Source organism: Elephantulus edwardii, unplaced genomic scaffold, assembly GCF_000299155.1.
Source record: "Elephantulus edwardii isolate Elephantulus edwardi_28Jun2011 unplaced genomic scaffold, EleEdw1.0 scaffold00072, whole genome shotgun sequence".
Taxonomy (NCBI): domain Eukaryota; kingdom Metazoa; phylum Chordata; class Mammalia; order Macroscelidea; family Macroscelididae; genus Elephantulus; species Elephantulus edwardii.
The window spans coordinates 1,043,319-1,057,617 of NW_006399822.1; the positions used below are offsets into that span (position 1 = coordinate 1,043,319).

The window sequence follows — 14,299 nt, forward strand, 5'->3', positions numbered from 1 at the left end:
CTCATCTACACCAGCCAGTACGAGTGAGTGCTCAGGGCCGGAGGGGACAGGGGCCCATCTGATGAGGCTCATCTACACCAGCCAGTACGAGTGAGCGGTCAGGGCTGGAGGGGGACAGGCTCACTCTGTGTGAGTACACGTTGAATGTGTGTGCTGGACAGAGGGACGAGAATGACCCTGAGACACTAATGCTGGTCACCTGCCCAGCCCAGTGCTGGCTGACCTCACATCACTGGGTGGTTCGGTGTGGCCGCTCATGGCACCTCCTGACCCAGAGTTGCCCTCTCCTCACAGCAACTGCCTGACTTACCGGCGGATCTACCTCCCGCCTAGTCGCCCTGATGACCTCATCAGGCCCGGCCTGTTCAAGGGCACCTACGGCAGCCACGGCCTGGAGGTGGTCATGCTGAGCTACCATGGGCTGCGGGCCCGTGGCACCAAGATCACCGTGAGTGCTTGCCCCCCCATCCAGTCACAGCCCTGCCTGAGGGGGTTCCGGGGGGCAGCTGAACCACAGCCATGCCTAAGGGGGTTCTGGGGGGTCAGATGAACCACAGCCCTGCTTGAGGGGTTCCTGGGGGGGAAGCTGAACCACAGCCATGCCTGAGGTGGGGCAGGACCAGCTGGGGCAGGTGAACCACTCTCCCTGACGGGGTGGGGACCTGGGCTGGGGGGTGTGCACTCTGCCTGAGTGGGGCCCAGTGCCACTCTGTCCTCCTTCAGAAGGCAGAGTCCAGGCCACCTGACCGAGTCAGAGCCTGCTGGTCACCAGCACCTGGTGACTGCACGTTGTTGTGCCAACATGTGGGTTCAGAGACTCGGGTGCTGAGGGCCTTTGGGAGCTTATTGCACCCCCACACTGGCTGTGTCCTGGGGCTGGGCTTTGTGGGCTAGGATGCAGGGCAGCCCCAGGGAAGGACCCCCGTGCTCCAGTGTCCCTGTGGCCAATAGACAGAGTGTCCCAGCTGAGGGTGACCATCACTCTCACTGGCTCCCCTTCTCCACTGCACCCCCAGGGTGACCCCAACATCCCGGCTGGGCAGCAGACGGTGGAGGTGGACCTGAGGCACCGCATCCAGCTGCCCGAGGGGGAGAACCTACGTAACTTCAACGAGCTGTCCCGCGTGGTGCTGGAGCTGCGTGAACAGCTGCGGCAGGAGCAGCAGCGGCAGGAGGCCGGCGAGGGCGCGCACGGGGACAGCACGGTGCAAGGGGACGCCCTTGGCCCCGCCCTGTCCTCAGGAGAGCCACCTGCCAAGGGCGCCGCTGCAGAACCCGCCGAGGGCCCCCAGAAGCCCAAGGGCGGTGATGAGGCCACAGCCCAGCAGCCCACTGAGTCGGGGCAGCCGTTCGTGCTGCCCTTGGGGGTGAGCTCCCGCAACGAGGACTACCCCCGTACCTGCAGGATGTGGTAAGGCACGCCGAGGGGGGCTGCTGCCCATTCCTGAGGGACCCCGCGGCTGGGGGTTGTGGAACACAGTGCTGGGGGACCCCGAGACTGGGGCCTGGCCTTGGTAGGTCTGCGTAGTGTGCTCGGGGATGCCAGGCTGCCGCGGTTTTGGGTAGGGAGTGCCTGTGGTCTCGTGATAAGGAAGCCCCACACCAAGGCGGATGGTCAAATTCAGTAGCCGTCTGCAGGACACACGGGCAGTCTCCTGACGTGTGCTGTGAAGACTGAAAATGCGCTAAAGGGTCAACTGTGAGTCAGCCCTGACTCAGCACACAGCGATACCACCACAGCTCGGCCGGTCACAGAAACAAGTCACCACAAACCACATCGCTGTGCCCGCCAGCCACAGTCTCTCCTGCTTGGGCGGGGCCACAGTGGTCCCCACTCTGCACAATGGGAGCCCAGCTCCCCCTCCCCTGAAGAGTAAGGGAGTCGCAGCTCATTCCACCCCAGAGAGAAGCAGGAATCAGACCCCCCCCAGAGAATGGGAGTCAGAGCTCCCCACATTTCACAGAGTGTGGGATCACAGTTCTCCCACCCACAGAGGATGGGATCACAGCTCCCCCTGCTCTTCAGTGTATAGAGTCCCAGCTCCCCCACCCACAGAGGATGGCTTCATCCTTTCTGGTGACCACAGTGGAAGGTGGTCTTGGGGGCAGCTCCCTGGAAGGAGCTTGGGGCCAGTCCTGTCCTGTCTCCTGGTTCTTGTTCAGACGAGATAACCCTTTTTATGTCACCCTGGTTCCTATTCACGCTGACCACACGGGAGGCGGTGTACAGACTGCTGGCCCTTCCAGATAGGGCTGGGAGCAAGGGCACAGGGCAGCGCCACGTGGGCTTCCTTCTGACCTCATGGGTGCTTTGAGACAGGACCATTTCAGGGCACCCTTAACAAGCACAATTGCCCCGAGGGGCACGTGACTTGGTCAGAAACAGCGTGTTGTCTGTATTTTTCAGGGTGTCCACTCTGGGACAGTGTAGCTAGGGGGGCAGGTGCCTGTGCGTGGCTAGTTCTGCCTCAGCGGGAGCGTTGGAGTGTGCCGTCCCTCACCCTGTCTCTCTTCCCCAGCTTCTACGGCACGGGCCTCATTGCTGGCCACGGCTTCACCAGCCCCGAACGCACGCCGGGTGTCTTCGTGGTCTTTGACGAGGACCGTTTTGGTTTCATCTGGCTGGAGCTCCGCTCCTTCAGCCTCTACAGCCGGGTGCGGGCAGCCTTCCAGAACGCTGAGGCCCCGTCCCCGCAGGCCTTCGACGACATGCTCAAGAACATCCAGGCGCTGGCCTCCTGAGGGGCTGGGCGAGCCTGCGTCGTGGCCGCGGTACCCGTGCCCAGCCTGCGCCATGCGTGCGGTTCCCGTGCCCAGCCTGCGCCGTGTGTGCGGTTCCCGTGCCCAGCCTGCCCCAGCTGTGCGGGAAGCCAAGCATGTCACACGGGAGACACGCGTCCCCTCAGGGACCCCTGTGCCCAGTGTGCTGACTGCCTCGTGGAGTGTCCCTGCTGCTTGGTGGTGGGAGAATAGGTGTGTCCTCTGTGGTCTCAGCATCATGGTGCAGAGGCTACGAGGGTCTGCCTGTGGGACTGAGGCTGGGGGAGTGCAGGCCTGGGGTCTGGACAGAGGTGTGGGGTTCTCAGCTTCCCAGGCCGCAGACAGCAGGTTTGTGAGGGCCAAGCATCCTGGAGGGTACACAGTCCCCGGCCTGCATATGTCACCTGGATGGATGTCCTTCCCCACTGCCCCTGACCTATGACGTGTCAGCTCAGGGTCACTGCCCACCCTGGGGTAGCGCAGCATGGACAGAAGTGACCGGTCAGCTGGGGGCTGGGAATGCGGCTGTGTCCTTCCTCAATGGAGTTGTGTGCTGAAGGTGTCTGGGCGTGCTGACCGGGGGGACACAGCCTCTGAAGACACTGGGGGTGCTGGGCGTAGAGGGACAGTGCAGGCTGTGACCGGCTTCATGTTTCCCTTGCTCATCTGTGTTACTCGCTTGCTGGGAGGAGAGCACATGAATGTGGCCGAGACATCTCCAGTCCTGCGCGGACTGATGGACAGGACAGGCGGGCATGCCCACAGCATCAGCTTGTCCTGGGGAAGGTCCTGCCAGGCCAGGTGGCGAGAGGTCTGATTGTGCCTTGGCCAGTGGCAGCTTGGGGCTGGGGATCTTCTGCAGTTTTAAATAAATATGATTTTCAAACCTTGCTGAATCTCTCTCTTGTGGGAGGCATCCTGACAGGACCAGTCATGATCTCCCCAGCTAGAGGTGCGGGTGACAGTGCAGACGGATGCCTGCCGCTGGACTCCAGCCCTGAAGGTCAGTGGGCAGGACAGAGAAAGGATGAGGGGATGCTGCAGGGCAGGATGGGGTCAGCGGGAAGGACCAGGACAGAGCCGAGGGGACGCCTGCAGGCCAGGATGGGGTCAGCAGGCAGGACCGGGACACAGTTGGGGGGATGCCTGCAGGTCAGGATGGGGTCAGCGGGCAGCTTGGGACAGGGTGGGGACAACCGCAGGGGACATCGGCAGGCCAGGATGGGCAGCAGGTCTTTGAGACAGCCTCTGCCCGAAGCTGAAGGACAGCAGACCTCAAGGTGTCACCCAGATAGCGGCTTTGCCCTTCAGGCCCACTTGCACGCACAAGGTCTGGACGGAGAGGGCCACTCCCACCAGGAGAGGGCGCAGGCTGCACTTGGCTAGCTGCCTCCCCCTGCTCCTGATGTCCCCTTGCAGGGCGCTCTGGGGGCATGAGGCCTGTGGTGCCTTCGATGGCCCTGACCCTCTCTGCCCTGGGGTGGCTGCCACCTGGGGGCAGTGACACCCTCTACCTCAAACCAAAAGCCTCTCCCTTTCTTCCCCCTTGTCCTACCCACTCGCACATCCCACCCCCCCATTCATCCTGTCCTTCCTGTCCCCCTCCTGCGCCCGTACCCCCATCCCCCATCTCTCTTCACCTTCCCCTCCCCTCCCCCACGGTCACCTCAGCCACCCAGGCCCTGCTGCCCCTCTGCAGACTGACCCCCTGTCTGTCCGCTCGGAGACATCCCCTTCCCTACCAGTGTTTCTTCAATGCCTACTTTTGGGGTGGGGTCAGGGGCCGCTGACCATTGGCAGTACGATGTCTGCCTGGCCTCTGGGGGCCTGGCCAGCTCTCTGACCCCAGGTCCCACTTGCCATGCAGCCTGGTCCCAGGACTGTCCTGTCCTCAGAGCTTCCAGGCACTCAGCATGTCACAGGATGATGGCTCCATTGTCACTCTCCTGCTGTCCCCCTGACAACAGGGACCCGCCCAGTCTCATGGGGACACTCGAGTCTGAGCTCGTAGCTCTGACATCCTCCCCTCTCCTGGCTGAGCCTGCTGTCCCTGGCCAAGCAGCGTGGCAGGACTGGGCCCCTCACCCGACAGCTTGCCTCCCCTCTGTGATCAACATTCCAGCGGAATGTCCAGTGGGGTGTTGCCCCGGAGACGTACAGACAGGGCTGGTGGCAGCTTGGGAAGCGTGGCCTTGGTACATGGTGGGGCTGGGCCATGGGGCGCTGGGCCTGGCCAGGCTGCCCGCTCTGGCCTCTGGTCATCACAGAACAACCTCTGTGCCTCTCCTAGGTTGCTGGTGAAAGCAGGTGACGACAGGCAGGAAAACACAGGGCCTGCACGGGTGGCGTGAGCTCCTCCGTAGGAGCCCAAGCTGCCACACGCCGACAGGTGGGCGGACTGAGGGTGGTCATGCAGCTCGTGGCTCCGGGAGGGCCAGGTGAGAGGTGGGCAGTAGACCAGGGCGCAGGCACAGCCCTCATCTGTCTTGGGTGGGAAATACCTGCTGGTCCAGGCTGCCCAGTCAGATGAGAACAGGGGAGAGACAGACCCCTGTGTGTGAGTACGCCCCGAATGTGGTATGCTGTCTGGTGCCATCTAAGGTGCTGTCTAGCGGGTTCCTGGTCCCTGTGACCCCAGGACGAGCAGGGGGTGTCCTGTGCCTCCTCAGAGTCAGTCCACGTGAGGGAAGCCTCTTCCACTGACCCTCCTCTACCGAGCATGGTGACCCTCTGCAGAGGCGGGTCCCCCATGCGATGGTGCCCAGATGGTCACTCTGAAGTGAATGGATGGTTGGGCGTCACGTTATCCCAGTTACGACCCAAGAGCAGAGCACACGCTCTGGTGTGAGTGGGGGAGGGTGGGAAGGAAGCACCACCAAGCGAGGGCGTCTTTCATTCACGTCACAATTTTTTAAAAATGTACAAAGACCAGAGTACGTGGGGCGGCTTCAGCGAGCTCGCCTCAGAGGTGCACGGGGCAGTTGCCCCCTGACGGGCTGGTGATCTTCCAAAGTCCACGCCGGGCTGGGAGTTCAGGTCTCTCCCCAGCACAGGCCAGATCGAGCAGCTCGTCGCTGGTCACCCTATGCAGTGTGTGACATCATGTCAGTCCACTTCAGAGTGGCCCCACAGGAGAGGACATCTGCCCCGTAGGAGCCCCAAGCCCTGCCTGTGGAGGCTGACCACTTCACCGCCTCAGGCGGAGACACTGGCCCGTTCAAGTGGCCAGCTTATTAGCCATGGGGGTGCCTTCCGCCAAGCTGCAGGGCCCCTTTGCCATGGGACTTGCCTGTCCTGGCCCAGATGCCTTTGGCCAACTTCAGATTCACCGGGGTCCATATTGTCCCTGGGCACTGGTTCCAGTCTTTTTCACTCCCCTCCAGGGGACAAGGACCTGGGGTGTGGTGCCCTGTGGACCCACAGGCCACTCCGGTGGCAGAGGTTGGCGGTGTGTGTCTCAGGGTAGGGAGATGGTCTGGGCAGGTGCCCACTCCAGCCAGGCCCAGGAAGGGGCTCTTTTGGGCATGTATTTGGCCTGCCCTCTGCCCCTCACCAATCCAACTCCAGTCTTTCACTCTGCTGCTCCGGCATGTTGACCCCAGTCCAGTGCCCCAGAGGACTCTCAGGCCAGGAGCTCAGGGCTAGGTGCTAACGGGGCAGCATCTCAGTGGCTCAGCATGGAGGGACAGAGGGACAGGGCCAGGATCCCCTGTGGAAGGGCGGTGGCTCCTGGGGTAGAACTTGTTAACTTTACAAGGTGAAGCTGGTGACGTGAGGTCTCTGTTGTATTTTCATCACCCCACCGTCCCTGTCATCACATGGTTGTCACTGGGGCGTCATCCCCACACCCATGTCCAGCCTGCCCCTGCCCCAGTCCCGTCCCCATGCCCACAAAGGCTCATGTTCTAAGTGTCCAGCATCTTTTCCAGGATGAGTGCATCGCAATCCTTCGGGAAGGACAATCTGGTGAGGAAGCCAGCCACTGGGCCCGGACCCTGGGGGATGTGAGGGTGTCACCACGCCCCAGGCCATCCTAACGCCACATGGACACAGGTGTCTCCTGGGCAGCTGCATCCCTGTCGTCCCGGGGGCTGTGGGCCTTTCTGCCACCACGTATGCACCCAACCCACAGACAGGGACAGTGTCTGCAGCCCCCAGAGCTGGTGTACCCCTGCTTTCAGAAAGGGGCCAGTTCTTACCCCGCAGCGAGGCCTCATCCCTGTGCTGGTTCCTCCCCTTGCTCGCTTCCTTGTCCAGCATCCCCGGGCTCTTCCTCATGCAACCTGTGCCTCAGTTTCTCTTTTCTACACCCTCTAGGTGGGCCCTGTCCCCAGCACTGTGACCCCCGGGCCTATCTGCTGCTCATGTCGGGTGGAACCCAGAGACCACCTGCCCATACCTAGGGCAGATGCTGGGCTTCCCGACTGGGTCCCGCTGTCCCTGAGGCCCTGGACACAGGTAGGTGGCTCGGCCGGGCGTGTCTCCTGGCATGGGGAGTGGATGTGAGTGGCAGTGGAAGCATCCACATCTCGGGTCCCGTGTTCAGCTGACTCTTCTCCGTGGACTGGATGGCAGTGTGCAGGGTGGGCTTACCCGGTGGGGCAGGTGTGTGCTTGCTCGCCTGTGTGACCATGTCATGGCCACATGGATGCAGCAGCGCCGGTGGCCGTGGAACCACGTTGACTCATGGTGACCCCACACGTGCCGGGCAGGGGCGCTCCGTGGGGTCTCCAGTGGCTGGCTGTTCTGAGGAGAGGGCAGGCCCTTTCCCCATGTGGCAATGAGTAGCCTCCACCGTTGCAATTAGCAGCCAAGTGCTCTTGATCCTGAGGACAGAGCCCTACCTCTGAGCATCTGGTGGATGCAGACAGGATGGCTCCTGGGCTCCAGAGCCTGGGTACCCCGTGTGGGCCCAGAGGGGCACGTGCTGTCCTGAGGGCTCTGGGGGCCAGGGAGAGGGGGCCCAGACAGGGCACACTCAGACCTTCTGCCCTGTGCTGGGACTGAGGGGAGACTGGCCAGCGGTACCTGACTGTTCCCATTCAGCACCTCTTACCCTCCCTCTCTGCTTGGTTCAAAAGACAGGCCAAGTCTGCACCTCCGGGACCCCCAGAGCCAGGACCCCCAGGACCTGTAGCTGCCCGTGCCACCGCTTTGGGGGCCACCTTCCGGTCCCTCGAGACCAGGCAGTGATGCCCTACTGGGTACCCCAGTGCCTGCGGGCCCCAAAGATGGTGAGAGAAAGGGGGGCAAGGGGCAGGAAGGGGAAACTGGGGACTTCCGGCAGGCGCTGAAAAGCTGGGAGAGCAAGGGAGTGTCAGTGCCCTGGTGGCTGGGCAAGAGGTGTTCTCTGAGAGGAGCCCCACGTTTTACTTCTATCCCTTCCCCCTCTTCCTGCCTCTTGAGTCCCCCCAGCTGCCTCCTTCCCTCTCCTCCCTCTCCCCTCCCTCCTCCTCGCCCCCACCTGTGTCCCATCCTCCTGCCTCCCTGAGCCTCCTTCCGTCCTGACCACAGGTCTCTGTGCATGTGTACGCTCGTGTGTGTGCATGCGTGCGTGAGTACAGCTGTGCACACACGCAGGCTTGCAGACGTGCTTGGAGGTGTGTGAGTGTGCGTGCGTGAGTACAGCTGTGCACACGCAGGCTTGCAGACGTGCTGGTAGGGGTGCACATGTGCGTGTGTGCAGGCAGAGATGCGTCCATGTGCACGTGCACAGCTTGTGTGTATTTTTCAGGTGTATGTGTGTGCGCGCACGTGTAGGTGTGCAGGCTCCAGGGTGTGTGTATGTGCATACGTGTGTGTGCAAGGGGACGTGTGTATGCATGCATATATACGGTGTGTGCATGTGAGGGAACACATGCATGCATGTATATATGTGTATGGACTTGCGTGTGCACGTATGTGCGTGAGGAGGACGTTGGAGTAGGATGCCGCCCAGGGCTCCCAGCCGCGTTACTCTGTGCCAATGCGTCTGTGGCCCTCGGGCTGGGAGGTACCCACAGCAGCCTCTTCTTGTGCCCACAGCCCCCCCAGCTTCCTTCTCTCCATTACCCACAAGTCCAGTTAGCCAGCCCGTGTGGACTCCTGAGGTGTCCTGCCTGCATCGTAGCTGGCTCCTATGTCCCGTGTCCTGCGGCCACTATGCTGACCGAGCCTGCCTTTGTGTCTCAGGCTGAGGGGGAGCAGCCGAGCGATGACGACTTCGAAGGTAGCGGTCAGGCGGCCTGGACACCACGGGGGGGGGGGGGTGGCGTCGTGGGGTTTCTCCCGGCTCCAGGGACTCCAGATTGGGGTGGGTCAGGCTTGGGGTCCGGTCACACTGTGCCACTCCCAGGCTGCTCAGAAGTCAGTCAGCACAGCTGTCCTGAGTGGGCCTCTTGATGTCTTCATGAGGAAGAGTGGGACCAGCGAGGGGCTGGCTTTGTTCTGGAGGGGAGTTCTGACCCCTGGGGGGACACTGGGGGTCATCTCACCCAGTGGCAATGAGTCTTCCCAGGAAGTGCCCAGGTGGTACATTTCCGGTGGGCACTCTCCTGGAAAACCGCTCAACACTGCCTCCTGGTGGGAGGGCTGTCACAGGTGCTCCATCCATGTGAGCAGATGCCCCTGGGTCCCAATAAAACTGGATTCGCAAACCCTGGGATCTGGCCGTAGCCCTGGCTGCTGTCAGAGAAGCTGAAGCTTAGCCAGGAGGCGAGCCCAGGGTGTTGGTGGCCAGGCTCCCAGTGGCCTCTGGGGCCTGGTTTTAATTTCCACATTGAGGGTCATTTTTAAAGGGCCAGGAGGGAGGTCTTCAGGTCGAAGGCCAAGTCACTTGCCCCTCACATCAGGTCCTTGAGGCCTTGGACATGAGTTGACCTTTTGCTGGGACTTCTCCCATCCACTCTCAGGTGGCAGCACGCCCAGCTCCGTGTCCCCAGTCCTGGCCGGGCCGGCTCCATCCCCCCTCCGCCCCCTCCCTGGATGACGTAGGAGTCAGTCCCAGGTGGACTATCTGTCCACTGACGGTGTCCGTGTGTGACGGGCATCCCCGCGGTGACTGTCACTTGGCTTGTGCTCCGCCCCTCTCCTCACAGGAGACGACCTGGACGAGGATGTCTGGTACGGGCACTGGCGGGTGTGCTGTGACCCAGCCCAGCTGCTCCAGTGGCAGCTGCTGCAGGCCCTGTGGGCCCCGGAGGCCGAGAGCAGGGCCGGCCCCGACCCCAGCCTGCTGCCCTTCCTGTCGCTGGGCCTCAGTCTGCTGGGCCTCTTGCAGGCCATCATGAGCGTCCTGGCCGCCTTCCGGTGAGCAGGTCCACCTGCTGCGGGCCGCCACACTGAAGTCGGGGGTCGGGAGGGAGGCAGGTCACTGCCGTGGGGTTGGAAGCGACTCTTAGCTGACCCTTCTGAGCTGCCTTGTGGTGGGCCTTGGAGGCTGTGACTCATGTCGACAGAGCTGGATTCGAACCACCGTGGGGGTGGCCTTTGGGTGAGCAGCACAGACCCTTTGGACGGTGCCCAGAGCTCCGGAAGACCCCGTGGTGCAGCTGCAGGAGCCCAGGTGGTGCTGACTGCTGCTAGGAAGGCTGGGGGTTCAAGCCCACCGCTGCTCTGAGAGGGAACGATGACGCAGCCTGTTTGCAGCCTGGACGCCCTGTGGATGGGCCGCTGCGCCCCGCAGGGCCACTGTCTGTCAAATGGACTCAATAGAGTGACCTTGAGGTTTAGGACTAGCGCAGATCAGGGCCTGGAGGCCCCCAGGCAGCAGCTGCCGGCAGACATGGTGGCACCAGCGCCGTGTCCAGATGGGAACCACGGGCAGGTCCACTGCCCACCTGCCACTGTGGTCAGAACCAACATATGATATTTAACGCGAGTAGGCCTAGTGAAGTAACTGTGTGGTCAGTTTGCTCCCCTGAAAGTGTTTAATGAATAGACTACGTTTATCAAAACCTAGCTCGCTGCCTCCCAGTGGGAACCTCCCCCCCACCCCCACCCCGCAGCCTTCACAGCAGGTTTTCTGGCTGTAAATGGAGACTGCCCAGCTTCCTTCAGGCCTGTGGTGGATTCGAACTGCCTGAGATGTGCTGCCCACATAAGGCACCTGGCCCTCACTGTGCCGCCTCACCCCTGCCTCTCTCTGGGGAGGCTCTGGCCGTGTCCCCTAACCCCCGACCCCAGGGGAGGCTCTGATGCCTTGGTCCCAGCCTGCTTCCCACCCTCTCTGCTTCCAGTCAGCTGTTGGAGGTCTGAGGTGGACTCTGTGATCACGCCAGGACTGTGGCCACAGCAGAGGACTCCAGGAGGCCTGTGGCCCCGTCTTCTCAGATAGCGGCCGGCGCTAGGTGTGAGGTCCTGGTGTGAGTGTGGAGCAGGGCTGTCCTGGGTTCTGGCCATCAGCAATAAATGTTATTATGGAAGCTGTGTGGTGCCTCTCTCTGTGACGGCCTTTTGCCCCCTCCCCAGAGTGAGGGCTGTCCCCTCCATGCCCCCCAGCACCCGGCAGGTCCACTGGACAAGAGCCAATGAGGTTCCAGCCCGGTTCTCCATAAACAGCACGAAATCATACATGAACTGAGCTTGTAAAGACGTGTAACCCACAGAATATCCACCCTCAGGGTGTGGTGGCATATACACCGGCAAGGGTGGGTGGCTGTCACCCGAGCCCCCCGACACCTGTTCTCCCCCAGTGTCCCACCACTCGTCCAACTGCAAACATTTCCTGGGTGTCGGGCTCGGTGTGTTCAGATGTGGCACGGCCCCAGCGGTCACTGGACAGATCCCAGCCCCGTGTCAGGAGTGCGGGGGGCCTGGTCCTGGTCCCTGGGAAGGACACCTGGGGGAACTTGGACCCTGACATCTGACTTGGATTTGAGAGGCTCCCTCTGGCGGCCGCGCTGGGGATTGCTGGAGAGGGACAGAAGGACAGGTCACTTTGTGAGGACAGAATCCAGATGTGCGGAGGGAGGGAAGATGGCAGGTGATGGGAAGCCTTGTGGGGATGGGGACTTGGCTGATAAGAGTGAAGAGGGGAGGGGATGGCCTCCCCCCCACACACAGAAAGAACAAAACACATTCCTACCTGCCTCCCCCTCAGGGGTCACTGAATGGTGCACAGCTAGACCCAGCCCAGGGTCAGGAGGACCTAGGCTGTCAGCTTCACTCTGCGTGTGACTCTCCCCTCCCTCCTCTCCCTCCCTCTTCTCCCTCCCTTCTCTCCCCTCCCTCCTCTCCCATTTCCCCACTTCCTCTCTCTCCCTCTTGCCTCCCTCCCCTCCTTCCTGCCCCTCCTCCTTTCTCACCTTCTGCCCCCACCCCTTGTTTGCTCTGGTCTTGCACTGGGACATCTCTGCAACCCTCCAGCTCAGGCCTGAGGCTGGCCCTCAGCTGTGGACTCTGTCCCTCTGTCTGTCCACTCTGGATGCTGTCTTGCTGAAGGCGCTCTGCTTGGTCAGTGGCTGGGATGTACTCGGCTCACTTGTCTAGGCTGACATGTCTGGTTGGACTGGGCACCTTGGGGTGCAGAGAGCCACCTGCCTGAGGAGAAGACGGCCTGGGCGATGCAGGCGGCTGGCACCCACGCGGCTCCCCTTCACAGGCAGCAGTGACCAGTCACAGGCCACATCACAGATCCTGTGACAGACATTTTATTCCCGTTTAAAAACTTTTTCATTGTTGCACATTTTCACCCCTTCCCCGCTCCCCGCCAGCTCACCTGCAATGCACTGCTTGTTCCAGATTGTTTGCCTGCGTATATAATGCATAATCGTATAGTCCTTTCAAACAGTTCTTCCCCATCTGTTGCAATGCAGTGTTTATTGTCTGTCCATCCCTACCCCATTCCTTCTCCAACCCCCCAGGTCTGTCCTATCTTAGAGCAACAGTACTATGCAGTATTTATCCTTTTGTGACTGAGCTATTTCACTTAGCATAATGTCAAGACTCTCCCCATGTTGTGTAATGTTTAACTAGGTGGTTGTTTTTCAGTGCTACATAGTAGTCCATTGTGTGGCTGTACTGTAGTTTTTCTATCCACTCATTTATTGATCGGCACTTGGGTTGCTTCCATGTCTTTGCTATCATGAGTAATGTGGCTATGTCCCCTCTGCCTTTGGCGCTTCATGGCCTCAGACATGGCTCTGAGCTGGGATGCCTGATCGCAGCTCGCTGGTCACTTCCTGCCTGTGCGAGCCCCTGCCTCAGTTTCCTCTGCAGGACAGTGGGGCAGAGCTATCCCTTGTACCCAGTTCAGTCCCTTGTCCCCAGCTAGGTCCCCCATCCCCAGCTCGGCCTCTTGCTTGGCCCCTTGTCCTCAGCTCCGTGGAGGCTAAGTGTACTGCTGTTTAGAGAGTTCTCAGAGAGCAGGTGCTACGGACTTGTTCAAATGAAAGTACATAAGCCCGCCCGTGGTGCCGATTGCTGGGTGTACTGGCCTCGTGCCCATCACCTCCATGGGGTGACCTGGACTCTGGCGGTGTGGCCACACATCTCTGAGATGGTAGAGGGCAGCTTCAGGACAGAGCATGTTGGGGTGTCTGCAGGTCTGACCTCTGAGCCCCTGGGAGCCCGTGAAATTCCAATTTTACAGAGTGTCTCCTGCTTGCTGGGTGATAGGCCGGCTAGGTGCTGCTGCTGGCTGCTGGAGGTTTCTTAATTGGCTTCAAATGGAGCTGCAGTGTTTCTGTGGGTTTACGACCCTGGGGAATGGGCCTCGGTGTTTGTTTAAGGCCTCGTTCGCAGTCCTGACTGGTGGTAACGTTCATTTCATGGGACCTTAATGATGCACATGGGGAGGAAAGCTGTCAGCCCCTGACCCTTAGGCACTTGGTCTGTTTGGGGCCATGTGAAATGTTTTGCCTCACTTGTAAGAAAGAAGGAGAAAAAAGAGGTGTTGTTTTTGCTCAGAAAAAGAAATATTTCACAGACAAACCTTGTTCTGCTGTGGAACACGTGTCAAACATAAGAAGCAAACGCTTGGAAATGTTAGCCTCCCATGGAGAGGTGGGACAGCCACGGCCTCAACAGCGCCTGTGAGCCGCACCATTTGTTCCTCCTTCTCCTTATGCCCACCCACCTGCTCCAGCCTCCCATCCCTCCCATCTGTCCCTCTGCTTGTCTATCCACCCTCGTTGTCCTTCCTTCTTTCCACCCACCCTCTCATCTTTACTTCAGTCCCTCCATCAATATATCACATCTGTCCTTCTATCCCTCCCATCTGTCCATCTGTCTGTCCAATTGATCCATTTGTCCTATTCATCCTTCCTTCTATCCATCCATCCGTCATCCATCCATCCATCCATCCATCCACCTATCCATCCATTCATTCTTCATCCATCCAATCATCCATCACGCCAATCCTTCATTCATGTTTGTCCTTCTTTTCACATCCATCTATCCATCTACCTATCCATTCATTCATCATCCAACCATCCTTCCATTCACTTGTCCATCCATCCATCCATCCACTCACCTAATCATCCATCCATCCATCCATCCATCCATCCATCCATCCACCCACCCATCCATCCACCCACCCACCCACCCATCCATCCATCCA

General features: G+C 60.5%; 2 protein-coding genes across 2 annotated transcripts in view; both read left to right on the plus strand.

Moving 5' to 3' along the window:
* Positions 1–2,742, plus strand: part of FBXO31 (F-box protein 31) — a 21,439-nt gene extending 18,697 nt beyond the window's left edge. The window contains exons 7-9 of the mRNA XM_006888862.1: positions 295–448; positions 1,017–1,411; positions 2,520–2,742. Of these exons, the coding sequence (XP_006888924.1) occupies positions 295–448; positions 1,017–1,411; positions 2,520–2,742 (772 nt within the window). The remainder of the gene's footprint in view (positions 1–294; positions 449–1,016; positions 1,412–2,519) is intronic.
* A 3,902-nt stretch (positions 2,743–6,644) lies between these two features.
* Positions 6,645–11,320, plus strand: LOC102860924. The gene is made up of 6 exons (XM_006888863.1): positions 6,645–6,764; positions 7,078–7,218; positions 7,842–8,009; positions 8,785–8,968; positions 9,837–10,047; positions 11,209–11,320. The coding sequence occupies exons 1-6, from the start codon at positions 6,645–6,647 to the stop codon at positions 11,318–11,320; spliced, it is 936 nt and encodes a 311-aa protein (XP_006888925.1).
* Positions 11,321–14,299: the final 2,979 nt, after the last annotated feature.

Coding starts and splice junctions, on each gene's coding strand:
- LOC102860924 (XM_006888863.1), top strand. CDS start 6,645: ATGCCCACAAAGGCTCATGTTCTAAGTGTCCAGCATCTTTTCCAGGAT. Junction 6,765..7,077: donor GGGCCCGGACCCTGGGGGAT/GTGAGGGTGTCA, acceptor TACACCCTCTAG/GTGGGCCCTGTCCCCAGCAC. Junction 10,048..11,208: donor AGCGTCCTGGCCGCCTTCCG/GTGAGCAGGTCC, acceptor CCCCCTCCCCAG/AGTGAGGGCTGTCCCCTCCA.